Source organism: Gracilinanus agilis, chromosome 5, assembly GCF_016433145.1.
Source record: "Gracilinanus agilis isolate LMUSP501 chromosome 5, AgileGrace, whole genome shotgun sequence".
Classification (NCBI taxonomy): Eukaryota; Metazoa; Chordata; class Mammalia; order Didelphimorphia; family Didelphidae; genus Gracilinanus; species Gracilinanus agilis.
The window spans coordinates 63,562,260-63,588,925 of NC_058134.1; the positions used below are offsets into that span (position 1 = coordinate 63,562,260).

Consider the following 26,666-nt stretch of genomic DNA (forward strand, 5'->3'; position numbering starts at 1 on the left):
ATCCATCTCCCAGGCAGGGGAAATATGATGATACAAGGAATAAGTCAGCATTGTTGCTGATTTTGCCCTTAGGTTATACCACAGTTTTAATCATCAGTATCCTGTTTTGTTTCTTGTGACCAAACACCTGCCCTTGTATTACAGTCCCAGTAACTGAGTCCCTGTCTTGCTTTCTGTGCCCAAGTACTTGCCTTGGTTCCCTGCCAAGTCGCTGAGACTAGATCCTTACAACCTGCTGTCAGATCTCCATCTGTTGCTTTCTACCCGGTTCTCTCTCACTGAGCTGTCCACCTGTCCCCTACCACCTGACCTTGCTGATGCCAAATGTATGTCTAACTTCCTCATAATTACTTGTGAGGCATGTACTGATTACCTGCCCCGGGATGGGCCTACTTGCTAAATTTTGAAATGCCAAATATGTCTGGTCGAGACCCAGATACCCTTTTGGTACCTCACAGGTAGAAGACAAGAGAGTATTCAGCACTGCTGGTTGTTTTACCTCTCACTACTATAAAGGATGTCCCAAAAGTCTTAATGTAACTGTAAACTTGAATAGCTGTTACACAGCTTGTAAGTTATTAAAATTTCAAAGTTGCACTAAGACTTCTGGAATACCGCCTATTTCAAAGACCTTTTTGATATAAGCAGTTGATCTGTTCTCCACCCTAAAAATGTTATTTGGTACAAAATACTTTAGTATAAGCTCACCTTTCATCTGCAAATTTCAAAGCATTTTACCAATCTCAATTTGTTATCTCACTACACTTTGTGGAAGGATCTTTATGGTAGAAATATAGGTAAGACCTGTAATTTCATTGGTGTAGTTAAGAAATTACCTCTACACAAGGTAGGTCAGCAACTTCTTATAGTTTTAGAAAGTTGCTTAGAGAATGAACAAGTTGAGTGACTTAGCCAATCATATAATTAGTATGTCAGAGACTTGAATCTAATCTCTCTGGGCCAAGGTGATCCTACATACTCTGACAAAGTAAATTACAGAGGAAGCCACCAATGATAAGCTTCAAAGGGTGGCCAAAATATTCTGTTGGCTAAAAATTATAGAACAGGAGTTATTAAAAAAATTTTTTTCAAAGGAAGAATTCTCATCTTGGGGTTAGTTACTTGATTAAAAAAATTTAACTACATTTAAATAAAAGTGGTTTCCTCTAACCTTATGTGTTTTCTTTTGTGCTTTTAAAAGCATTACTCTAAGAAGGGGGTCATCAGACCACCAAAGGGGTGGACAACACAAAAACGTTAAAAGTTCTTGTTTTTAAGAGGAAAGAATTGAACACAGGGTATTCTAAATCTCTTAGAGCAGTTTTAAACTTTAGTAACTTAAAATACATAGTACACACACACACACACACACACACACACACACACACACACACACACACACACACTTCCCTCCCCTCTCCCATCATCTCCTCCCAACCCATTTCTGTAATTTTATCAATGAAGGCATTCCCTTACTCCCTTCCAGTGATGACAATCACAACTGATCCATATCTTATTCTATGTGACACTTCTTTTCCTCTCATAAATTCTTTTTAGGGGGTCACCCAACATATTGAGGACTTTCCTTTCACCACTGTGCAAATGCCAAAGAAGAACACAGGTTGCCCAATGACATTCCTTCAATCTTGATGAAAGGCTAGCCCAACATTTAAAAAAAAAGAAATTTTTTATGATTTATAAGTCTAAGACTTGGCCTCTCTCATTTCTTGCTCTTGAACTATACTGTCCAATATATTTTTCGCTGCACTCTTTATGATCACCTTTGCATTGGCATCTTTAAGTATTCAACCATATGGTGATTTAATTTGAAAGGGTCTTACTGAATTCTTTAGAATTTCTCTACCTCCTTAGCTTCTCAAACAGCAGCTGGCATGGAAGCTGCAATTTTCTTCAGTTTAGTGTTTTTGCAAAGGCTTAGAACAAAGAAAGAGAGGCACATCTTTAAAATTTTGGTCACTAGGTGATCAATTCTTTGACCCTGGCAAGAGACAGAGATGTGAGCTGGATCTGTGACACTGCTGCAACTCACAATTTTAGAGAGCTGTCTTGAGCACTGAGTGGTTAAGTTACTTGTCCATGAATGTTATGTGTCAGAGGCAACACTAGAACCCAAGTCTTGATGGCTCTAAGTCATATTTTCAGGCCATTAAACCCTCTGCCTCTCAGAAAATCTATGAAACAAACAAAAATATAAAATGGTTCTTGGTTCCATATGTCCCATGGTGCTTCACAGTGATAGTGGTTATAAAAGGAGCAGAGGTTTCTAAGAATTCAAGCTTTTAGTCTACCTCTATATTTGGTTCTAGGCTATTTAAATGTGAGTTCTTTTCAATACAATTACCAGTGACTTGTCTCACTAATGGAAGACTCAAACTACAGTAATACTTTTAATAGATCCAGAAGGCAAAAGAGAGAGAGAGAGAGAGAGAGAGAGAGAGAGAGAGAGAGCGCGAGAGAGCGAGAGTGAGAGAGAGAGCGCGAGAGCGAGAGCGCAGCTAAACAGAAGGATGACTTAAATGTCAAACAAGGGATTTGGTAGAATTGGTTTCATCAGGCATCCAAAGGAAAAAAGATGTAATTTTTCATGAGACATAATCATCTTGTCTCATAATGTTCCTGTAGTGTAGACAGAGACTGGGCATAGAGATTGGATCTGTGATTTCAATGGAATAGAGAATTTGCTGGTAAGAAAATTCCCTGTACCAATTTAGGGCAGCAACTTTCCTACAACTCAATAGCTCCAAAGTTGCTTTGATGAAAGGGTCGATAACACTCCCAGTGTAGCCTGATTGAGATTACTTGGAAAATATTTAACAAAATAAACGAACACAATAAAACATAGATATGACATCTGAAAACTAAAGTCAATATGCAGCCCCCTGGGATTTTGGCATACAGATTAGTGGGCCCCATTTTTATGTGAACTTAATAACTCTGGCTTAGAGCATTGAAGAGTTAAGTACGTTTTGTCCAGAGTAGCCAGTATGTGTCAGAAGGGGATTCCTGGCTCCAAAGCTGCTTCTCTATCCACTAAGTTACACTGCTTCTGAGGACCTGATTTTGTTGACCACAAGCAAAAAGATCACCATGGAGAGGATTACAGTTTATATGCCAATATCCATTGTAGAAGATGAAGAGAAATTCTATAAAGAATTTAACAACGTATTCAAAACCAAGTCAAAATTTGCTGTGCCACTCAGTAACTTCAATACAGAGGTGGAACAGCGAAAGATGTAAAATGGAATAAATTTGCTAGTGTGATTATAACAACTTTTTCTTTCATCAGTAGCAATAGGAGCAACATTTGAACCCTAACAAGCCAGTCCTTGATGTTCTACGTGAAAAGAAGTAGAACTGAAGCTTAGGAATATAAAATTGAGAAGAGCAGCTGGAGGAGACCAAGTACATGCTGAGGAAATCCATGCTGGGGGCAACAAAATTTTGAAAGCCCTGAGAGATTGCTTTATATCAGGGGTTCTTAACCTTTTTTGTGTCATGATCTCCTATGGCAATCTTAGTGAAGCCTCAGGACCCCTTTTCAGAATAATATTTTTAAAAGACTGAAGTAAAATAAATAGTATTCAAAAAAAGAAACCAATTACACTGAAATCCAGGTATAGAACAAGTTCAGACTACATTATCAGATCTCCCTGCTTTTGATGAAACAAAGAAAAATTTGAGATGGGGAAAATACTCAAATAATAGGGAAAAAAAGTCATGTGCTATTAATGTACCAAAAAAAATCGACTGAGAGAATATAAAAAACTACTCTGCCTGCTTCCTCATTTCTATAAAATTTGCATGAATATCAAGGATACTGTTGATGAAAATACAAGAAACAAGCAAGTTTTGATAAACAATGTTTATAGCAGATCATATTTTTACAGTAACAGTCGTTATTTCAAATCATATACCAAGATAAGGTCACAATTAGAAGGAAAACAGGAAACTGGGAAAATGTTTTTGCAATAAGTTTCTCTGATAAAGACCTCATTTCTCAAATATATAAAGAACTGAGCCAAATTTATAAAAATAAAAACCATTCAATAGTTGATAAAAAGTCATAGGATATGAACAGACAGTTTTCAGAAGAAGAAATCAAAGCCATTAAGTCATGTGAAAAAATGCTCTAAATCATTATTGATTAGAGAAATGCAAATTAAAATAAATCTGAGGAACCATCATTGGCTAGCATGATAGAAAAGGGCAATTACAAATATTGGAGATGGGAAAAAATTGGGGTGCTAGTGCACTGCTGGTAAAATTGCAAATTAGTCTAACTATTCTGGAGGACAATTAGGAACAATATTTAAAGGACTACAAAACTGTGTAGCTCCTTTAACACAGCAACATTACTACATCTATACCCCAAAGAGATTTTTTTTTTTAAATCTTTACCTTCTGTCTTGAACCAAATGGGTCCAAGGTAGAAGAGTGGTAAGGGCTAGGCATTGGGGGTTACGTGACTTGTAGCTAGGAAGTGAGACCAGATTAGGACCGCCCATCTTAGGACCTGGCTCTCAGTCCACTGAGCCACCCAGCTGTCCCCAAAAGAAATTCTGAAAGAGGGGAAAAGGACCTATTTTTACCAAAAAATGAACAGGATAGGTTCAGAAAAACCTGGGAAGATTCAAATTAACTTATGAAAAGTAAAGCAGACAGAACCAGGAGAATATTATACTCAGCAACAATATAGGGGGCAGCTGGGTAGCTCAGTGGTTTGAGAGTCAGGCCTAGAGACGGGAGGTCCTAGGTTCAAATCCAGCCTCAGACACTTCCCAGCTGTGTGACCCTGGGCAAGTCACTTGACCCCCATTGCCCACCCTTACCACTCTTCTGCCTTGGAGCCAATACACAGAAGTTATGGGTTTAAAATAAAAAAATTTTAAAAACCCCATTATAATGATGATCAAATGTGAAAGACTTAGCTACTCTGATCAAGACTGTGTGCAAGAGTCTTCCAGGGACTTCTTGGTCAAGGGACCAGGAAGCCATCACTTCAAACAAAGCAATGATCAAAGACAATTCCAAAGAACCTATGTAGGAAAATGCTATCCACCTCCAGAGGGAGAATTGATGAACTCTGAATGCAGAGTGAAGCACATCTCTTTTTGGGGGACATTCTTTATTTTGTTATTATTGTGTTTCCTTTGGCAATAGTATGGAAACACATTTTGCATGACCTCACATGCATAATTGAAATCAAAGTGTTTGCTTTCTCATGGAGGAAAAGAGGGAATTTGGAACTCAAAAGTTTAAAAAAGACAGTTTTATCTTATTTTGTTTCACCTTACTTTTGGGGGACTCATCTAGGTTGGAACACTCACAGGGCTCATCCTGCCATTGGCCAGTGTGGAAGCTTTGATCTCCTTGGGAAGGACATCATACTCATTTCATCAAGCCCCAGGATAGTCACATTATGAGTGAGGGATTGTCAAACAAGATCCTTAATGGAATATATGACCATTCAAAAGAGATCATCCTAACAATCCTAAGGGTAAATGGATGACAAGATGCCTATAGATTGGGCTATGACATAAAAATAGATTCTATACACATATCTGGGATATTCCTGGCAGATAGGTAAGTGGTTGGGCCCAGAATCAAAGAGTAGGAAGAGATCAGCCTGGATTGCATTTGGGAAGTTCCATAATATTTTTAATAAACTTGGGCTGTAACCTGTCACCAAAACTCATCTTTTCAAAACAAATGCTCATCCAATGATGATGTATGGCTCTGAATTAATAGAATTTTATCAATAATGAGCAATCCATGTTGTGTGTGCACCAAGGGCAATGAATAGATGACTGGTGAACCTCCCAGAAATGACTAGCCCAAAAGAATGATGTATGGGATATTACTGAAGAAACATGACTGGAAAAAGATGAAGATTAGGCATAGGTAAGAGTCCAGGATAGCAGAAAGACGAGCAAGAATGCAGTATTGGCACCTATGAAATGTAAAAGATTTATAAGAAGGCTTCCAGCTCTTTGAATTCTCTGTGAAGGATCTCTGAAACAGAAAATAGTTTCAAAGGTTGAGAAGGCATGGATAGGTTGCAGTCTCTACAAGTGGAGGGTCTCCACATCAATGGATTTTTTCCACTGGGGGATCTGTGAGGCAGTATGGCCTAACAGAGGGAGAACTGGCAACAGCTCGGAAGGTTTGTCCCTGACACAAACTGTACCCCAGACAAATGACTTGATGTCTCAGTGCTCCAGGAAGCTCTCTTAGACTATAAATTAGAGTGTTGATGGATTTGCATTAATAGAGGGAGTATCCTTATAAAGAGTTCTTTATAACTAGGTATAGACTCTTTTTCCCTCAGTGTATTTCTTTACAAATATTGCATCCCTCCAAGAGGATATAAACTCCTTTAGGATAAGAGCTCTAGTTGTTTTCTCTGTATCACTGGCGTGCTTGCCAAAGGGTAGACCCTTAATAAATGCCTATTGTGTTGTATTCTTATTGAAGGTATACCTTCAAAGAGTGGGTTATTAGTTCTAAATTTTTTCAAAAGACAAATAGAAATTTCAGGTAATTAACTATACTTTCCAGATTTAAAGAATGGCAAAAACAATATTTAATTCCCAGACAAGAAAGTTAGGGGGAAAAAAAAGATTTTCAGATTACTAAAGAGTTTTGTCAATTTGAAAATTCTGAAAGGAAAGGAATTTCAAACTTACTCTTCATAAATTTTACATTTTCTTAAAAAAATGCTTTTGAAAGTCAACTTATGCACAGCGTGACTTGCCCTCAAAAACATGCTTTCAAGTTCTTATTGACACTGCCTTAGTGCCCCTTAATGAAGCTTGTATTTTTATGACACCAAAACATCCAGGGGATTCATGCAATTAAGTGAGGGGAAAAAAAATCAATCAATTCAGGGGGGAAAGTCACCAAAAAGGCTGTGGGCAAAACTAAATGACCCAAATTTTCCTTTTTCAACTACTGTTTTGACATTGTATAGACAAAGCCTTAGTCACTAATCAGAATTTATAAGAGTTTTAAGAGATAGGCTTTTAGATCAAAACAGTTATTTCCTTCTAATCTAGAGAAGGCATTAACCAAATAACTGTATACTACTATGAAAATCACAAGGGGAGAAAGTTTTAAACTCGAATTGTCAACACAATGTTGAAACCTGAGCCTCAAGTCATGTTTTATTTGAAAGGTGTTAAGTGTTTTATCTGTAAGACTGACACTTTTCAAAATTGTTGGGATGGCTCCTTCTTACCTTGCCCTTGTTAGTTTATATGTATTTTCTTTTAGAAATTCCATCATCTTTTATTAAAAAAAACCTAGGGTATCCTTATTGTCCCTAATGTTTCATAAAAAGAAAATTAAAGCATTTTGTATTAGCACAAAAAAGGAGGCCTTTAATGACATTCGATTTTCTAACTTCTATTCAATGCTTTTGTGAAGTCTATAATATTTTGTTTGTGTCTAAAGAAGCAGAGGAAGCAGAGGGTGATGTCTGGGCTCACGTTCCCCACCCCAAAGACCTTTCCAGTGGGAAACAAATCATATTTTAGGTGGATTAGGAATAGGAGAAGATTGCAAGGCTAGAGAAAATAAGATCTGGGCAGTAAGTAGAAGAAAACGTAAATGCCAAATGCCAACACAACCTCGGGCAACCTTAATTAACCTTAGAGTACCTCATCTGAAGTTGAAGCTGGAATGATTTAAGTTTAGGATGATTATTTCACTTTTAGGATGAGAACTGGTGAATGTATGGCATGTTGGGAGAATATTCTGATGAAAATAAAAGGGACAAGCAATGACAGAAGTTCCTCTAATGACTCAGAAGCCCTTTGGTTGGTGAGTATTGGCCATTGTTAGGCTGGTGAAGTTTTATTGACATTTAAGAACCTGAGATACCCTGGTGAAGGCTGTTACATCAATATAAAACATTACCCTTTAGGATATAAGTAATCCTACGTGTTAGATGCCAGTAATAGGGGAGAGTTAATATTAATCTTAAGAAACCTATTCACTTTCTGACAAAAGAAGATTTGTATGTCACATTTGTCTTTACACATTTTCTGGCTATTGTGTAATTAAGTTTTCAGCTTAAATAATTTAGTTATTGTTTATAACTACCTTCAGGCTTCCACATAAAGACAGGGAGAGAAAGGGAAAATTACCTGGTGATACTTCTTGAGAATGTTGTGCATTTCAGCCACATCTTCACTTGTAATTGTTTTGATGACGTATCTTTTGTCATAGGAAGTATGAAATCGTGCTCCACTGCGTGCCTGGGAGTCATTCGGAAGTGGTGCACTTCTGGTCAAGGAATTCTGTTCCAGTAGCAAAAAAAAAAAAAAGGAAAGTTGGGTCAGATTCACTGATTCTACTGAAATTTCCATCTGTAGTCAAAACAATAGTGATTAACTATTTACTTTTCAATATTGTCTTTTTACATACTGATCACTGAGCAATGACTTAGTGCTTATGCCTGATAGAATGATTCTATGGTCTAGACAGCAGATGGGGACCTCAAAAGCAGAAACATTTTTTTTTAAGCCACTGGCTCTGTTACAACTTGGAAGAAGCCGCTTGTCTGCTCTAATTCCATTTCATTATTTGTAAAATAGAGGTTAGAGCTCAGTGGGATTTTTTTTTTCTAAGAGAGGATGACTACATAAAACTGCAATGTATCTTGAAAATGGAATATATTAACAATTGTCAAATAATAACAGTGATGTTATTTTCATCTTTTCTACAAAATGCAATGATCACAAGATGATGAAGAATTGGAAGGTCTTAGGAACAAGGAAGAACCTTAGAGGTCAATCCAACTTCATTTGTGGTTTTATTAGAAGTTTAAAATTTAACAGTACTACTCTAGAGGCTAAGACAGAGAGGTTCAATGACATCATAAAAGGTGGAATTATTATGGAATTTAGAAACTAAAAATTCTAGCTTTGATTATAAATTATTTTTAAAGTGCTTTTGTAGTTTTCTGTGAAAAAAATTATGTCAAAAGGAAAATTCATTAACACATTCTAACACTGATAGATGACTGATGTTTCTAGTACTTAGCACAATGTCTGGTACATAGTATAGGCACTTCAAAAATGTTTGCTGAATGATCAGAAATATGGGTAGCATCATTCCTCAGGTGTCATAGATTTAGAGATTGTGAAATTCTCATCCAATCCCCTTCATTTACAGAGGAGGAAGCTGAAGGTCTGAGAGGTTAGGCTCATAGATCTGGGCTGGAAGGGGCCTGAAAGTCACCAAATCTCAGTCTTTTATTTTATAGATGAGGACATTGAGGCAGAGAGGGTTTAAATTAGTTGTTCAATTCTGAGACAGGATGGATTTGAACCCACGTCTTCTTGATTTCCAGCCCAGCCTATTTACTATCTAACTCTCCATCCCATCCCAAGGCAGCAATAATTATTTTGTGCCTACCATGTGACAGGCACTGTGCTAGGTACTGGGTATACTAGAGAAAATGAAATGGGTCCTTCTCTCAAGGTGCCTATATTCTTAAGTCAGCCAGGATTGGAGTGGCATAGGGAATGGGAGAAAAACAATGTAGGGGAAAGAGTCAGGAGTTGTGGGTTTGAATTCTAATTCTTTGATTTCTCAGCTCTGTGACCTTGAGCAAATTAAAAATGGTTATAATAATTGCACTATTTTCCTCCAGGAAGCTGTTGTGAGGAAAGCACTTTGTAAACTTGAAGTGCTATATATATAGTCTGACTGTGTGTGCTGAAATATAGTGGTAAAATGATAGACTGTGAGAAGACAAGAGAAGTCAGAAAAGTTGGAGGAAACGAGGACAGGACCAAGGACTGAGAAGCAACATACCCCTTGTAGCTCCCCTACTGGCTGTACCAAGAACTAAGAACACACTGGAACAGAGAACCCCAGGGCTTTCCTGAGCTCCATTTTGTGGCAAAGCCCGACTCCCAAACCTAGACCTAGAGCTGGAAGAGACTTCAGAAGCCATTCTGTCCATCCTCATTTTATAGACGAAGAGTCCAAGGCCTCCAAAGATTAAGTGATTTACCCACTTGCACAGGTAGGTTACAGGCAGGAAGTATCTGACATGGGCTTGAATGAATGTCCTCTGCATTAAGAACCAGTGCTTCTTCTCCTTCACCGTCAACTCACCCAACCAGGGCTGTGGCTTCCCATCTCACTTCCTAACCAATCTGAGATTTACAGGAAACCATCCCCTGACATCTTATTCCTCATACTAAGTTTGACTCAATGATCTGTTAGCATTAAAATTAAATGTATGTAGAAAGTTAGCTTAAGTTGATACTCTACCACATTAAACTATAATTGGGAAATACTTAACAGAATAAAAACAAAATATACACAATGTTAATCTATGGTTTTCTAAGTCAACATTTAGTCCCTTTTCTCTTTAGAGTTTGACACCACTGCTGTAGAGTCTTGGAGATCATTTTGTCTTTTAGAGTATGGCAGGTGCTCTTTTTAACTTTTTTTTCTATTGCTTTACCATGCCTTCTAGTACACTGTAGGAATCAAGGTAAGCCAAATGGGCACTGGAATTAAATGCTGACTTACAAAGCCTTAAGGAAGCATATACATTCTGGATCAATAAACAAGGATCTCTTTAGCAAAGCAGCACCCCCTCTTCCCCCAGTAAATAAGAAATCTTTTATAATAAATCTTTTAAATAATAGGTTGTTCTTGTGTTTCTCGAGCATATGTTAAATCCCTCTATCCTCATAATTATTCTCTTTCTTTCCTTGATACCATCAATAGGATACAAGTTTGCCTTGTATAACAAAAGGGCAGTGGCTTACACCTGAGAAGCTTGGTCCTTACAAATGAATTATTATATGTTAATATCTTCTTTCAGACAAACATTGCAGCAAAAGTGGCATCACAATTCAATTGTGAGAAAGAGACTCCTCATTTCAATATGGTCAGACATGCTTGTTAAATTCTGAGAAATAAGCTTGACTGTTACCTGTATTTGCTTTTCTTTATCATATTATAAAACTTTGTAAAGAGGGGGAAAAAATCAATATAATTACCACTGACTTTAAAATTATTCCCAAGGAGGATGAAATTTATCAACTTGACTAAGTAGCTTCAGTATGTAGTTCAGTAAGAAAAAAGGTGATATTAATGAGGGATTAATTTTCAATTATATTGGTTATCTCAGTAAATCTCTCTTACACTGCTTCCTATACACACAAAATGAAAGAAAACAAAGTATATATTTTAATTCATTTACTGGGATTTAAAAGCTAGCAAAATTATTGGTCTTTGTTAAAGGAACCATGAAAACAGTTTCTTATTTTTCCAAATATCCATCTGCAGAAAACCGTGCTAAATAAGAAATCTAAGAATTATAAAATAAAAACTAAAACCTTGAACAATCAAATTATAAAGATCATATGAACTGGAAAGAAAAACGTGCAAACATGACTATATAATAATAATAACTTCTTGGAAAAAATATAGAATAACTTGAGTTTCATCAACTCTAATGATATTGAAGCTTGCCTTTCTTAACATAAAGGTCTTGAGTTATTTTTCAGCTATAATACAATATAAATAATTCATTTTGCAATATATAATTTATACTCAATATACTGAAAGCCATAATAAAACATTATATTCGATATCATGGATCTGTGACAGAAACAAAACATAAACCGTGGGTAGTAAAACTGTTATGGTACAATTCAAACTAAGGTATTTTTCCATTTGGAATTTTTTTGAGTCCAAATTGTAGATTCATTCCCTTTCTAATTAGTTATGAGGCAGAGAAAGAACAGAAAAGTTTTCCTTCGAAGATTCTGACATATCTTCTGTTGTGCTAGTCTCTTCTTCAGACAAGGAAGAATGACGGGCACCATCCAGAATTCATATATTCCCTATCACCGGCGAGCTATCAGTCAACTAGTTATATAACAACAAACATATACTAAATCTGATAGGGTCAATGCTGATTGGCAGTTTGGTTAAGAAGGACTATTGCTGGAAAAGAGAGGGTATGGCTCAGCACTGCTTTTGCAAGCTGGATCTTACTCGATTGTATTCAATAAAATAAATAATACACCATCTGTCATCAGTTCCAATGATAATGTGTGAATTCTGGATGATGCCAGTTGAAAGCATTCTTACAGACATTAATCTAAAATGAAGTTACGTTAGGGCTGGCATGTATGGAATTAAGACAGAGTATACTTTTTCTATATTAAAACAAATCTTTTTCCTTGGGTAGGATTACTGGGGGGAGGCCTTAGCTGCACAGTCAGAGTTAGCCAACTCTGCTCTCTCTGGGTAGAGGTTTCAGCAGCGGCATGCCTAGCAATCTAATCCCTTTTGACCAACTTCCTATGACTGCAGGGTAAACTCAATTGGAAAGAGACATGTAGTTAGAATTAGATCATCAGCATCAGAAACATTCCCGATACTGGTTGTTAAGAACAAGGTAATTGCTAATTGCATTTAATTTTAATACTTTCCCCCTCAAAATAGGCATCATTGGGATAATTTCTGAAGTTTGTAATTACTTATGTATTCTATGGTATACTCTACCTCCATGAGAACAGAGATAAGTGATTTGCCTGTTGCTATTATCTTAAAGTTATTATCTTACTATTATCTTAAAATTTTTATTTTGAAAAAAAATCAACAAATTCATTTCTTTTCCGGAATCAAGGAAAACAAATACAGCCATGCCAACAGACCTAATATTGAGGAAGCAGCATTACAAAAAGGTTGATGCACAGCACATTCTTAATAAATATTTGTCAACTAATTACTGACTGCATTACAAGTATCAATTAGATATAGTGAGATATACACACACACACATACAAATATTCTAGGCATGCTCAGCATTACAGAACAAAAAAATGCGCTTGGGAAAAACTGACAAAATTACAAATATCTGTGTGTGTCTTGATAAAACCAGCAGTCAGATAACACGTTGGAAGCACTGTGGATTTCCTGAAGTATAGATGCCGAGGTAAGGGCTTGGTCATGGGTGTAAGAGAAGGGGGAAGGGAGAAAGAGCAATAATAGAAGATTGCAGGGTTACATAAACTAACCAGGAATTCAGTGAATCTTCCTCTTGCCTTCATTTGAAGACTGCATTTATGTCAGTAAAAGTATGTGGCTCCTCAAATTTGGAGCATGAGGCAAATTTTCTCAAAGGTGATTTGTGGATGTCAGTAATATACAAAAAGTTTCCTCATTCAGATAAATATCTAGATTCAAAAAACTGTCCCCCTTCCTTTAGAGCTGTGCCAAATGGCCAAAGCTGTTTTCAGGCAGGTGCCTGCACGAGGACTTCACAATCCCTGCTGACCAAGGAGAACGTGTTTATAAGGCTTTTAGCCTTCGGTTCCTTTTCCAAAGATGCAATCTCAGAGGCACACAGAACACGAGCCTGTACTGAGCCACCGTAAGCAGGGACCAATAAGTGAGAAGAACCATTTTTTTTTTTTTTTTGCATCATCTTTTGATGACCACAGAGGCACTGAATGGGAAATGAGGAATGGCAGTGTCATTCTGCTTGCTTCTTAGCAAACACCACTGGAGGCAAGAAGCCCCGTGCCATCCATTAACCATTCAGTGCACAGTCACACAGCCTCTTTTGTATGAGTGACCCAAAGCTTTAGGACGATCTGTGGGCACATCTTTCAGTCACAGCAGTCACTGGGTGCTGGCTGTCCTTCTGAAACCATTCCATAATCATTTTAGACGTCTGGAGAGCGTGAAGCCCCTGTCGTTAGGGACAATAGGACAGAGAATGCCTTTGGCAGGCAGGCATGCCAGGTGCTATAGTGGTCAAAGGCTTCCCTAAGCAGGTATCCATGTTTCATTGGAGATCATAGGTTACTCTCTTTGTTGCTGTTGTTCAGTCCGTTTCAGTCCTCTCTGACTCTTCATGACCCCATTAGGGGTCTTCTTGGCAGAGATACTGGAGTGATTTTCCATTTCCTCCCTGGCTTATTTTACAGATGAGGAAAACTGAGGTCAACAGGGTAAAGTGACTTATCCAGGGTGTTCCGGCTAGTAAATGTCTAAGGCCAGATTTGGGCTGGGGAAGATGAGTCTTACTCACTCCAGGCTTGGCACTCTTCCCCACTACACCATGTAGCTGCCCAGTGACTTCTCTAACTTATACTTTATCCTCCTTATCATTGTGGCTTACAGCCACACACAGCTTTCTGCTTTTAGTTTACAAAGTACTCGTCTTTATGACAACCATGTAAACTAAATCTCATTTTACAGCTGAGGAAAGTGAAGTTCGAGGAGGTTCTAGTGACCGAGCAGCACGTGACACTGCTGACCAGGGGACACCCTCTCCCTCCCTGGGTTTTCATCACACTATTTTCTACTGGTTCTCCAGCTACCTGTCTAGTTACTCCTTGGACTCCTTTGCTGGATCATTATCCATGACACGCAGATATCTCCCAGGGCTCTCTCCTGGCTCTTCTGTTCTTTCTGTAGCCGTTCTTTTGGGGAGCTCACCAGCTGCCATGGATTTTCATTTCTATGCAGATGCCTTCCAGATCTCTCTATCTAGCTCAAGTCTCTATTGTACTCTAGGCATACATTTGCAACTGGCTGTCCTACAGATATCTCAGACTCAATATGTCTCTAATAGAATTCATTAACTTCTCTTTTAAACTCTCCTCAGATGTAAACTTCTCCATTTTTGTTGAAGGCGCCACTATTCTTACTTTCAATGCTTCAAAGCTGTCTTCTCAAATATCCTCTATAACAAATATTTTAGTTAAATTCTCATTATCTCAAAGAAGTCTACTTGCAAATGCTTGTCATGAGCACTGCAAAAAAAAAAGTAATGAAATGTCCCATTGCTTCAATGATTCCTGTTGCCCTTTGAACATGAAGAAACCAAGGAGAAACTACAGGTCATCCTTCTATCTACCTCCAATTTCTTTTTTGTTTTTGTTTTTTTTGTTTCATTTCCAGTGAGAACAGAGGAATCATCATGTAGAAGAAAAAGCTCTATTTTTCAAGTCAGAATCTGAGTAATAATAACAAGAGCTAACATTTATGTCAGGCATTGTACTAAATACTTTACAATTATTCTCTTATTTGATCCTCACAATAACCCTGCAAGGTAGGTGCTATTGTTATCCCCATTTTATAGAAAAGGAAACTGAGGCAAATGGGTCACATGACTTGCTCAAGGTCACGAAACTAGTGAGCATCTGAATTGGGATTCAAATCCAGGCCTTCCTGATTCTAAATCTACCACTCTATACACTACTTAGGCAAGGCACTTAAACGTTGAACCTCAATTTTTACATTGTTAAGGAACTGGCTCTCAATCTTTGGTCCTGGGGTATGATTCAATTCCTCTGGTAGTTATGGTCACTGAACCAAGATCTGGTACTTGCCGGTAAGTTTTATGGATCATCTGGGTAGGCAAAAAAAGTCAATCACTGAGCGAGTCTCTGCAAGGGTCCTCAGAAGGTAGCCCCTCACCACACCACAGCATGGTAAAAGCCACCTGGCACAGACTGTGTGCTCCAAAGCAGTCTTACAGAACCAATCGGCACCTTCTCCGTGCCATGATTAGGCCCCAGAGTAGGACTGCAGGGAGATGGTGCCATCTTTAAAACATTCACTTTATTCAGTAACGTCCTGGAGATCCCTATGAGGCAGGACAAGGCATGTATTATTACGCCTCTCCTGCAGATGAAGGAAGGGAAGGCATGGAGTTCCAATGCTGGAGGTCAGGAGGCAGCTAACCTACCTCTTAGCCCAGATGTTTTCCATCCGGACCACATTTAATTTCTGAAGATCACAAAGAGATAATTTACAAAATAAGATCAAGATGTTTGTGGTCAGTGAGCATCCTAACCCCCCACCCCCAGAACGTTCCCCTTTAAAATAGGGGGGCAGCAGTGATTCAGCGTGGCAGGGCGGAAAGACCCAGAAACACCGACATCCACATCACCACCGGCAAAGCATTTGGCCTTTCTGGTTCCTTGTTTGTAAAATGAGACTGTTGAAGTTCTTCACGCCTAATGTCCTTCCAAGGCATCTCACGCTGGCCTCAGGAACCACTGACCTGCCCCCTGATGAAAGGACTCCCTCTCCAGGCTAAGCCTGGCAGAGGACAGACGAATGGCGCGCTCGGCAGGGGCAGAGTGATGACTCGGGGCATCGGGAAGAATTGGGGAGAGATGACAAGGGTTCTTAAGTCAGAAGGAAAATGGCATTTCATAGGTTCCAGATGTGTTCAGCATAACAGAAGCAAGAAAGAAAAAGAACTATTTAAAACAGAAGGAAGAAGGGTAAGTCACGGTTACTTAGTGAACAATCTAAGAAAGCTCTACTCACCAATAAGATCAAAAGGCTAAATTTCACAAGGCTGCTTATTTTTCTCTGAAAAATGAAAAAGACATTCAACAAACAGGTACATATCACCCGTTTCCTAGGTATCCAACAGGCACCACACCAGTTGGCTGGGTGGGGGACAAGAAGAGAAGACTCGGGCAAGATGTGAAAGGGTAAGAGGTGGGCTTCCTCCATGGAGGTCTACCCCAGGTAAATAAATGGGTTCCACAGCCCTGCGTCTTTCCACATACATCGGCTTTTAAATACAAATTTCCTTTTTCTCTATTACAACAAACACATCTTAATAACAATTTAAATAAGCTGCCAGCTGGCCAAGAACCAAACCTCGACGTCTGCAAGAGTGCCGAATAAAGCCTACAGAGAAACATCCACAGCAGCGGCCGTGGTGGCAGCAAAGATAATGAAATACAGAATCCTTCCTTTATTTACACTTTTATTTACATGTATACAAATAAATTGGTGAATCATTCTAAGTGTGCTCATCACTTTTCTTCATTCATCTGCAAAGGGGGGAGGAGGGGGAAGCTGTCATCCCTGGAGGATATGGTTGAAACAGATGTGTGTTTGCGGAGCAGGGGCTCAGAGAAACCACCATATGTTGCTGAGCCAGGCTTTAGCTTCATAGAATCCGTATGCAGCCTAGGTACGGCTAGAGGCTTCCCGGGGCTTCCCATTCTCCCAAGGGTCCTTTAGACTGCAGCCACAGGTTTCAGCGCTCACACCACATCCTACATCATCAGGTTCCGGCGGCACGCTTCTCCATGTCTCTCGTAATGAATTCACATGCAGAGGGTCCTGAAGATTTCCATTTCCCTCGGCTGACTGGCTTCTCCCCCTGGATAACAACCCTGTTAGTCATACTTTTTCTGATTGAAGAGGAGTATAAAAACTCGCACCTAGACTTCTAGGAAGTGTAGCTAAGGTTAGGAGTGATCCCGAATTCTACGGGTGCTACTTTGATCACCATGTTCTCCATGGTCCTGACACCCTGAAAATAACAAAGGAGTCAGAATAAATGACCACAGATTGAGGGACTCAAAAACCTCTGATACATGAATGTAATATAATATGGTTGACAATGAGAAAAAAATGAATATAAAGAATACAGAAAAAGGTGAAGTAATGACCAAAGTGATATAAATGGAAAGAACAATATAACAGGAGTTGAATAGTGTAATTATAATGACCTAGCTTTAACTTGAAGAAGCTATAGGAGAATTCACCTCCTTCCCTTTACAGAATGGGTGAGGAACATTACTGTATAAACTTTTTTAAAAAATCCTTACCTTCCATCTTAGAATCAATACTAAGTACTGGTTCCAAGAAAGAAGAGTAAAGGCTATGCAATGGGTGTTAAGTGACTTACCCAGATCACACAGGTAGGAAGTATCTGAGACTATATTTGAAGCCAGGACTTCCCCTTTCTAGACCTGGCTCTCTATTTACTGAACCATTTTGCTGTCCCATCTATACAGACTTTTAAACTTATTTACTGTGTTAGCTAGTTTTGCTAAACTGTCTCCCCTTTCCTTAATCTATTAAAAAATCTCTATTAAAAATAGATAGCTGTATTGGAGAGGAGAGAAATAAAGGTGATTTAAAAAACCAAAATATATTAAAATTTTCAAAAATAAGAATAAAATTAAGATTTATATGATAGAAAAAAGGTCTTGGACTTCTTTTCTTCTATCTCCTTATTTAAATGAATCAATTTACAGTTTCTCCAAGACAACAAACAATAAGGTAAAAGGTTTAAGATCCTGACATTTTAAAATCATGGCAAAAGTCATTTTAGAATCAATGTGTATTGACACAAAGAAGAGATATGAGAATACATCCCCATTCTACTCCAATTCAGAGGATGGCTATTCATGGATATGGTGGGCTTTTCATTTTATTCTTTAAAAATATTATACATATTGTAATATAGGATTTTAACCTTGCCATGTTGGCTTAGGGCAAACCTGTCAGTTGCCCTGGATGGAATGTTGAAGGTGGCATGAGCCACTGGGCAAATATCAACTGCCAGTGGGACCAAGAGTATAAAAGGCCCTGGAGACCCAGGGCTGGGTTCTGTTCTGACCTGACTTCACCCTGACCACTCACTAACCCCCTTACCCCTGGGCCTGGGTAGTGGGAGTGTGGATCGTGGGTAGGGCTAGAATAGGTTAGGATTTTAAGACCCAATCTTCTAGAGCAACACAATATTATTATTATCATCATCATCACTGGCAAGATTAGCCCAAAGATCAACTTTATTTCCTAATCAGAGACCGCATCACTCTGACCGAGGGCTACTTGCCCTCAGTCAGCTTTGACCTTCTAAGGATTTCTACTGGCTTTAGTCAGATAATCTTCAACAACAGATCTTAGTATTTCCTAGTCCTCTTACCATTGCCTTGTTCCCTACCCAGTTATCAATAAACCCCATAGCCTTAACCAGTGAATCCTGTGGTTATTTCCCTACCATGGAAGGTTAAGGGGTTTACTGATAACTATGTAGATATATAAAATATAAAAAACTACGTGTGTATCTACATATGGTCATTTTCCTTCTGAGAGAAGAAAGGAAGAGTGATAAAGGGATACTGGGAGAAATTCCAGTGATTTAAAACACAAAATATATCAAAGCATCAATGAATCAAGATTTATTAAGGTGTCCATTTTCCAAATGTGCACATACTTTGACAAATTCAACATTCTGTTTATCTATATAACTATCTTGATAAGAAAGCTATAAGAAGAAACCCATGGAAGGAACCCAGACTATATTTGGAGGAATCTAGAGCCCAAGATAGCAGGAAAGCATCCTGGAAACCTTTTCTCCTAGCTCTATCTTTTGAAAGTCTCCTGTCTTTTGAGAGCCAACTAAAATACTTTCTTCAAAAAGTCTTCCCTAATCTTCCCAGCTGACAATGATCTTCCTTCCCTCTGACTTTGAAGAAAACTTTGTACCTGTTTTATGCTCTTTTTTAAAAATTCAATTCTGCACTATAATTACTAGTTACCTTATATTTAAGATACGACATTGTGTTTGTATCATATCCCTCTACTAGATTATAAACTTCCAAAGGGCAAAAACTATATCTAATTATCTTTTAGTCTTTATCTTATGAGAGGCAAAGAAGGTATCCATATTAAATGCCCATTTAGAATTAAGTAGTACTTCTAGGATCAGGTAACAAAGTGCCTAAAGCTCTGGATAAATCCTAAGCTTCTTTGTTGAATGCCATGAAAAGTAGCTACCATGTAAGTTTTAACTTAAATTCTCAAAAGTCTACTTATTAAGGGAGAGGCTGAATGCTTAGTGCAACTGGGCTAGCTATTTGGGAAACTTGGAAAACCAAGGGGTAGGAGAGTATCTGGTAACCAGGCCAGGCCACAGATGATGATGTCTAGAGGCTATTTTAAGCCTGAAACTAGAGGGAGTAGAATCCTTTTCCAAGTTTGGGATTCTTAACACGTAACCCAGACATCGAGCTGACACATGCACTTCAAAGGTTTGTACTGGTACAAACAGTAGTTTCTCTATCCCAAGGACAGTGGGATAGATGGTTGACTTGGGGATTTTTTAGCTGGGCAGCTAAGCAAATTGGCATAAGCACTACTATAAGGGATATGCTGTCAGTAGCAGGATGGTTAAAGAGAGGCAGCACAGCCTAGTGCAAAGAGAACTGGCTTTGGAGCTGGGAATATCTGAACTCAAGTGCTTTCTTGGACACATACTGGCTGTGCTGACCTGTGGGCAAGGCATTTAACCTCTCAAGGGAATTTTCGAAGACTATAAATTGTAGAAAAGGGGCTGGATTGTTTTGGTAAAAGCAGTTATCTAATCCAGGAGTTCCCTTTGGCAATGAAAATCAAACGTCTAGTGCCAATTCCTGTAGAAGGGATGGCAAGGCTTGGTATGGCGAGTTTAAAAGAGACTGAAGACTCTAGGGATATCAGACATACAACAAGAAATGGATCACAAAATTGATGATAATAGAAAATCAAATCAAGGAAAAATATCAGTATCTGTAGAATGAGTTCTTCCTTCTTCTAAGCTCCTCAACAAGTTTCCTCCATCTGCATTCCTCTGCTGTGTGGGATCTTGTGCTTATAATGGATGACCATACACGTCTTAACTTGTAGCAAGAGCAGGTCCAAAGTACTCATTTGGGTACTTTTGTCATGTATAAGTCAAGATTTCTGATTTCTTTCTCATGTTGTTTCCTCATAAGCTAGATTCACTCAAACATGCTGATTCCCTAATGGAAAAACTGTGGACCACAGGCTCTATCTACTTAAATGCCTTCTAGTTTTTTATAAGAGTTCTGCAAGCCCGCTGAATGGATTGTTTTTTCAAATTCTCATGTCACAGAAGTCCAGATATAAGATGGCTGTTACAGGACTTGCTAAGGTCAGAATCTAAGTCACTAATAATGTATGCATACATGTCAATTAATAATAGCTACCAAATGATGAGTCAGGGGCTTTTTAAAGCTTGGGCTTGCCATGTTGTCAAAAAAAAAAAAAGGTCTCTTTCAATGTATCCTTTAATTATAACTAATTAGAGTCAGTTAGTGTGGGGAGTCAAAGTAAAAGAAGAGGGAAAAGTAAGAAATTGGAATTTTTAAGGCTAGTGATTGTTTCATCTTGAAAACTGTCCAAAAAAAAGGGGGGGGGGGGGGGGGGGGCAGGGGGAAGAGTATCCAAAAGTTTCCCCGTGTAAATATAAAAGACATACCTATGAGTTTTTCAGTGGATGATATCTAACTTTTCTCAGGGAAATTCTAAGCAACAGGGATGAATAAAGTAATATAATAATTACATTAGCAAACACTGCAGTTCAGCAAGAGGCAAAACTGAATGCTCAATAATGGCCTCTACTGGTGAGGAGGCAATGTGTGTGTGTGTGGGGGGGGGGGGGGGGGAGAGGAGATGTGGGGGAGGAATGGACTAGAATCCAGGTTGAAGTATGGAGAATCTGGCTACAAAGGCAGGGTTGGGTTGAGGGCTGTTTTGTTTGTTTGCTTGTTTTTGTTTTTTTAGGCAAGGATTTGGGGCTGGTTTTTTTAGGGGCAAGGATACCTTTTAGCTGGAGTGGGAAAAGATTTTAGTTAAAAGGAAGCAAGCTGGGGTGGGTGAAAAAAGAAGAGTTAATTAGGAAGAAGGACCAGCTACCTGGTAAAGGGGGTAAAAAAAAGATCCCCATCCTGTGGGCTGGGGTTGGGGCAGGTAATTTAAAGCTTACCAGTAGCAGCAACAGCAAACAACGGCAGTTAACAGCAAGCAGCAGTAGGAACAGACCGGGCTGCCTGTCTCTCCTGGTGGGCAGGTGTAGGCAAGAGTCTGGGAAAGCTCTGAAAGTTTTGCCGGAGGGAAAAGGGAGAAAGGAGAGGGGAGAGGGAAGACCATGGCAGGAGAAGAGATTGTATCCCTTCATGGTCACCAAAAATTGTAATAATTAAAATTTAAATTATGAGGCTGTTAGTATTTTTAGTGGCTTTATTACAGCAAAATAGAGAATAGTAAAAAGAGGGAAAAGGATTCTTTCAGTTAAGTGAGCAGAGCACAGAGTCAGAACCACACCTGCCACATCTTAACCAAAGCAAAGCTCAAGCTCCTAAAAAAGAGCCCTGCAGCGTGGGTCTCAGCCAAATTTATCTCCCAAACCCCTGTATGTCAAATGAGGATGTACTTAAAAGGATGCTGGGAATTTAGCTCAGGTGTAGCAAATTTTCCACTTCCACATTAATAATGTGCATATTTGTGGATTACAGCATCTAGAGATACTGAAGCTAAAAGGCCTTTGAAGATCAGGATAAAGCACAGCCAATAATTTCACTAAGTTGGATAATCTCTTAAATGTATTTGTTTTAAGAGAGAATAGTCTCTTCTTAAGTATAATAAAACAAGAACTCTGCCTGGCCCCTTTAGCAGGGTACACTTGTATCTTGCTTGGTTTTTAGCTTATGATCATGATAGGTGTTAAATAAAATCATCACAAGGATAAAGTTGGACAAACAAAAACAGATCACTACCAGGAAATGAAGTGACTGCTTATATACAATAAAACATGACTTGATTCATGGGCAGTTAAAATAGATGTGGTGAAAAATAAAGAAACTATAGCACTTCAAAAAAGCCAACTTCAGATCTCTGAATTCCCTTTGGACAGAGAACATTTGACTTAAGCTTATCTCATTTTATTCTCTCAACAACCCTGTGAGGCAGGCTGTTACAATAGGCATTATTATCCCCTCTTTCCAGAGGAAGCTCCTGGGGCTCAGAGAAAAAGCGAGTAGTCTAGGGTCCCAAAGCCAGGAAATGTCCGAGATGGGATTTGAATCCAGGCTTCCTAACTCGAAGTATAGCGTGTTATGCATCATTCCATGCTGTATCTCAGTGATGTCCTCCACAATCGAGATCACTCAACCCCTGACTCCATGACACACAGATGTAGTTGCTGATAAATGTTTGCTATTATTTTTTTATTTTTACAGATGCCCATGACTGACTTTCCAGCAACTTTCATAAGTCAATATCTAGGGTAAGAGAATTTCTTAGGGCACTTGAGGAGCAAACAGGGGGTTTCCTGAGGACATGCAGTGTTTAAAAATAATCTCAGTGGTCCCTGGAGCCATTTCTGGTGGCACATCAAACACTCATTTGAGATTCCCCCATCTCCCTGCCACCCCAAAGGAATCCTGGAATGCTGGAGGAAAATGAAAATTCACATCTATGTATGAATGGAGAGAGGAGGCTAGGAAAGGGCAGACAGATGGATGGAATGAACTAACATCTGAGGTTCCAGGGCAAGGCAGGAAAATGCTGGAGTTGGCAAGAACATGGTGTGGCTCGTTCTAATTCAATTTGACCTCATTTTTAAAGCTTGGTCGGTGAAGGGCTCATTTTCATAACCTGACACACTACGGATCTTTCTGACAAGGTCTTGAATCCTGGATGCAATACTTGGAGCCCAAGGACCATATCAGCCAATGACAGTCTAGAATAAGAGTGAGTGAAAGACTAGTCTTTGATGGACTTTAAACATTTGTAATTGGAAATTTATTATCCTTTTTCTCAAAGAAAGAGATTAATGGTGCCATTCTTCTGTCTTCTAAAGTCTACAGTGAGAATGTTTATCTCCACAGTAGGAGGTCTGAGATTAGGCTGAGTCTCCAGGAGGGTGGGGAAAATTTAAAGGTCAATTTAATTAGCTCATTCTCATCCCCTTTTATATGTCTCATAAAAATGCCATAACTTAGTGGCTGCTACATTTTACATTGTCTCTCCCATTTTTAATATCCAACAATCTTAAACATTTAAGGATATGGAATGTTTAATAGACATGTGTTTTCTCCAGCCAAGGAATTCTGGTCTCCTATTTTAATATGAACTTTTTAGCTACACGGAAAATTATCTATGGGAAAAAAACAAACAGCTCTGCTCTAATAAACCTTCTTTTCTGCACAGCTTCCAGTACAGCTAACTTAAGTCGATTTATAAAAGGCCCTTAGATTCTGCTTTTGATAGATTAATTATTCTAATTATTAATTAACTCTAATTATTCAGTGATTCCCAAAGTGGGCGCTACCTCCCCATGGTGGGTGCTGCAGCAACCCAAGGGGGGGGGGGAGCGGTGATGGCCACAGGTGCATTTATCTTTCCTATTAATTGCTATTAAAATTTTTTAAAAAAAATTTAATTTCCAAGGGGCTAAGTAATATTTTTTCTGGAAAGGGGATGGTAGGCCAAAAAAGTTTGGGAACCACTAGATTAATATTTCCTTTAAAAACCTGTAGTGAAGAGGAATGTAAGCCTCCTTATTATGAGTACAGATCTAAAAAGATGCTCACCTACATTTGGTCATAGAATCAGATAATACCAGGGTTTTAGAAATTATTTTACAAACAAAGAAGTTAAGGCCTTCAGAGTTAAGATGAGTTGCCCCATACCACCTTGTTAATAATGGAATAATCAAGACCACAATCCATGTCTTCTCATTTTTATTTGACTATTCTTTCCAGAAGATTAAAATGAAAAAGTAGGAATTCCTGAATTGAAAATATAGGGATATACTCATTGGATTTGGAGTCAGAAGACCTGGATTAAATTTCTAACTTTTTCATATAATTCCTGTGTGACTTTGGGTAAAACATTTCAAGACCCGAGGTGTCTCTTATTTCTTTATCAATTATCAATTAAACTAGAAGACCCTGAAGGACTTGTTTCCAATTCTGGATTTTTAGAACACAATAGAGTATTCATGTTTTCATTCAAGTTTCTTTGTAGGACATTAAGTGGTGTGGTTGCGAGAGGCCTAAGCCTTGAGTTCTAATCCAACCTCAGACACTCTACGACCCTGAGCAAATTACTTAAATTCTTTCAGCCTCAGTATCTTCTGTTGTAAAATGAGGGAGTTCAAGGCAGTAACATCTAAGATCCATTCTAGTTCTAAAAAAGATGACCAACTGATCCTACTGAAGTGAGTATATATGGTTTTTCAGACTGGTTGGTGAGTGGGAGTGGAAAAAACAACTCTATCAAGCACCCATAAATGTGCCACATTCTGTTAGGCATTTGCAGAATGTGAGGGAACCTCCTTGGTGTGGTCACTGCCCTTGTATGGTTTTCAGTACAATAGGAAGACAGTCCACACTGATCAGTGTAACAATATTCCCTCATTTTAGAATGAAGCACAAAAATAAAATCCAAGACACTGATCGACTAGGGAAGGGTGTTACAACAGGGGGTGATAGAAAAAATACAATGTTAACTGGACCAGAGTCTTCCTAAAGTTTAATCTAGCAGGAGTATATGCCATATATCTAACACTAAACCACAAATATATAAATAAATATTGGTCCAGAACATAGTCCAGATCAGAATATGGCTAAGAGCATAAAGCAGGTAACCTGTGCTTATGCAAGGTCTGAGGAAGGACAAAGCAACCTCTAACTGGGAAGACCAAGGAAGATTTCTTGGATCATGGATCACAGATTTTTTTTTAATTAGTTTTTTTTGCCCTTTTAAAAAAAATACTTTCTTTTACATGATTCATGTTTTTACTTTCCCTTTCACCCCCCCCCCCCAAATAGCCAACACGCATTTCCACTCACAGATTTAGAGAAAAGAACTTTAGAGCCCTAGAGTCTAAATTGTTCATGTTACAGATAAGGAAACTAAGGCATGGATCTAGGGTCATAAAGCAAGTGAGTCTAGAAGCAGGATTTGAACTTGGGTCCTTCTGACTCCAAGCCAGTCAGATAGCATTTACGAAGCACCTATGTGTCAGGTAGTGTGCTAAGCACTTTACAAATATTCTTTTTTGACCCTTATTGTCACCCCCTGTGAGGTGGATGCTATCATGATCCCTATTTTACAGTTGAGGAAACTGAAGCAGGTAGAAGATAAATGACTTGCCCAGTTCCACAGTTTGTTGGTGCCTAAGGCTAGATTTGAACCCAGGTCTTCCTGTAATAGGCTGGGGAGAGAGGTGATGAAGGCTAGCCAATAGTGGTCCTATGGAGGAGAGTAAGGGAGGCATCCTAGAGCTGTGATAAAGGTAGATAGGACAGGACTTGACCACTGATTGGCTACGGTGTTGAGAGGTGAGTTTAGGATGCATTCTAAATTTAAACCCGGGTCCTCCTTGACTCTAAGTCCAGTAATTCTGGCTTTGAACGACGGGCAGTAAAACAACGGGCAGTAAAACAACTAAATCTACCAGGAAAAGGAGGTAGAACCTTGGCAGAGAGCAGGAACAAGAGAAATGCGTTTGGGGGACTTTAGGAGTCTCAAAGGCAACTCAGCTTTGTAGAGTGAAGAATAACAGTCCAATATATATGAGACAAAAACCATGCAGGAGTCAATCACTGCTATTTTGATGAGACAAAAGAGCAGGAAGACACCACAGGACAGCCAGGTCACCAAGATGCCAGGAGCTGGGAGCCAGAAGGGACCCTTTAAGGTTAGCAAGCCCAGGGGACACATTTGTGAAATGAGGAAACAGAAGCCCACAAAGCCTAAAGATTGACCTTGGCTCTCACAAGTCTTAGGGAGCGGTTAGAATCCAAACTCAAATTCTCTGAATATAGAGTCAGGACTCATGCTCTGGCTCTGTGCTGCCAGACTATCCCTGTGGGAGGACACCCTCAGACTTGCACAGATCATGCAATGCATGTGTCTCTGGAGCCAAAGGAGAACTGCCATTCACTGACCATTTCCATGTCTGCTGCCTCCAAAACAAATACTCTGACCCTCCCAAGAAGGGTTGTCATCAGCAACCACATTTAGTCTCCTGCATC

The 26,666-nt window shown here is 38.9% G+C and overlaps 1 protein-coding gene across 3 annotated transcripts in view; it reads right to left on the minus strand.

Moving 5' to 3' along the window:
- PIP4K2A (phosphatidylinositol-5-phosphate 4-kinase type 2 alpha) overlaps positions 1 to 26,666 on the minus strand; it is a 193,226-nt gene that overhangs the window by 48,361 nt on the left and 118,199 nt on the right. For 2 of the 3 annotated variants that reach the window (XM_044678823.1, XM_044678824.1), the window contains one exon: positions 8,169 to 8,321. The exons of the other annotated variant lie outside the window; for it this stretch is intronic. In XM_044678823.1, coding sequence (XP_044534758.1) covers positions 8,169 to 8,321 — 153 coding nt within the window. The remainder of the gene's footprint in view (positions 1 to 8,168; positions 8,322 to 26,666) is intronic. 3 annotated transcript variants of the gene reach the window in all.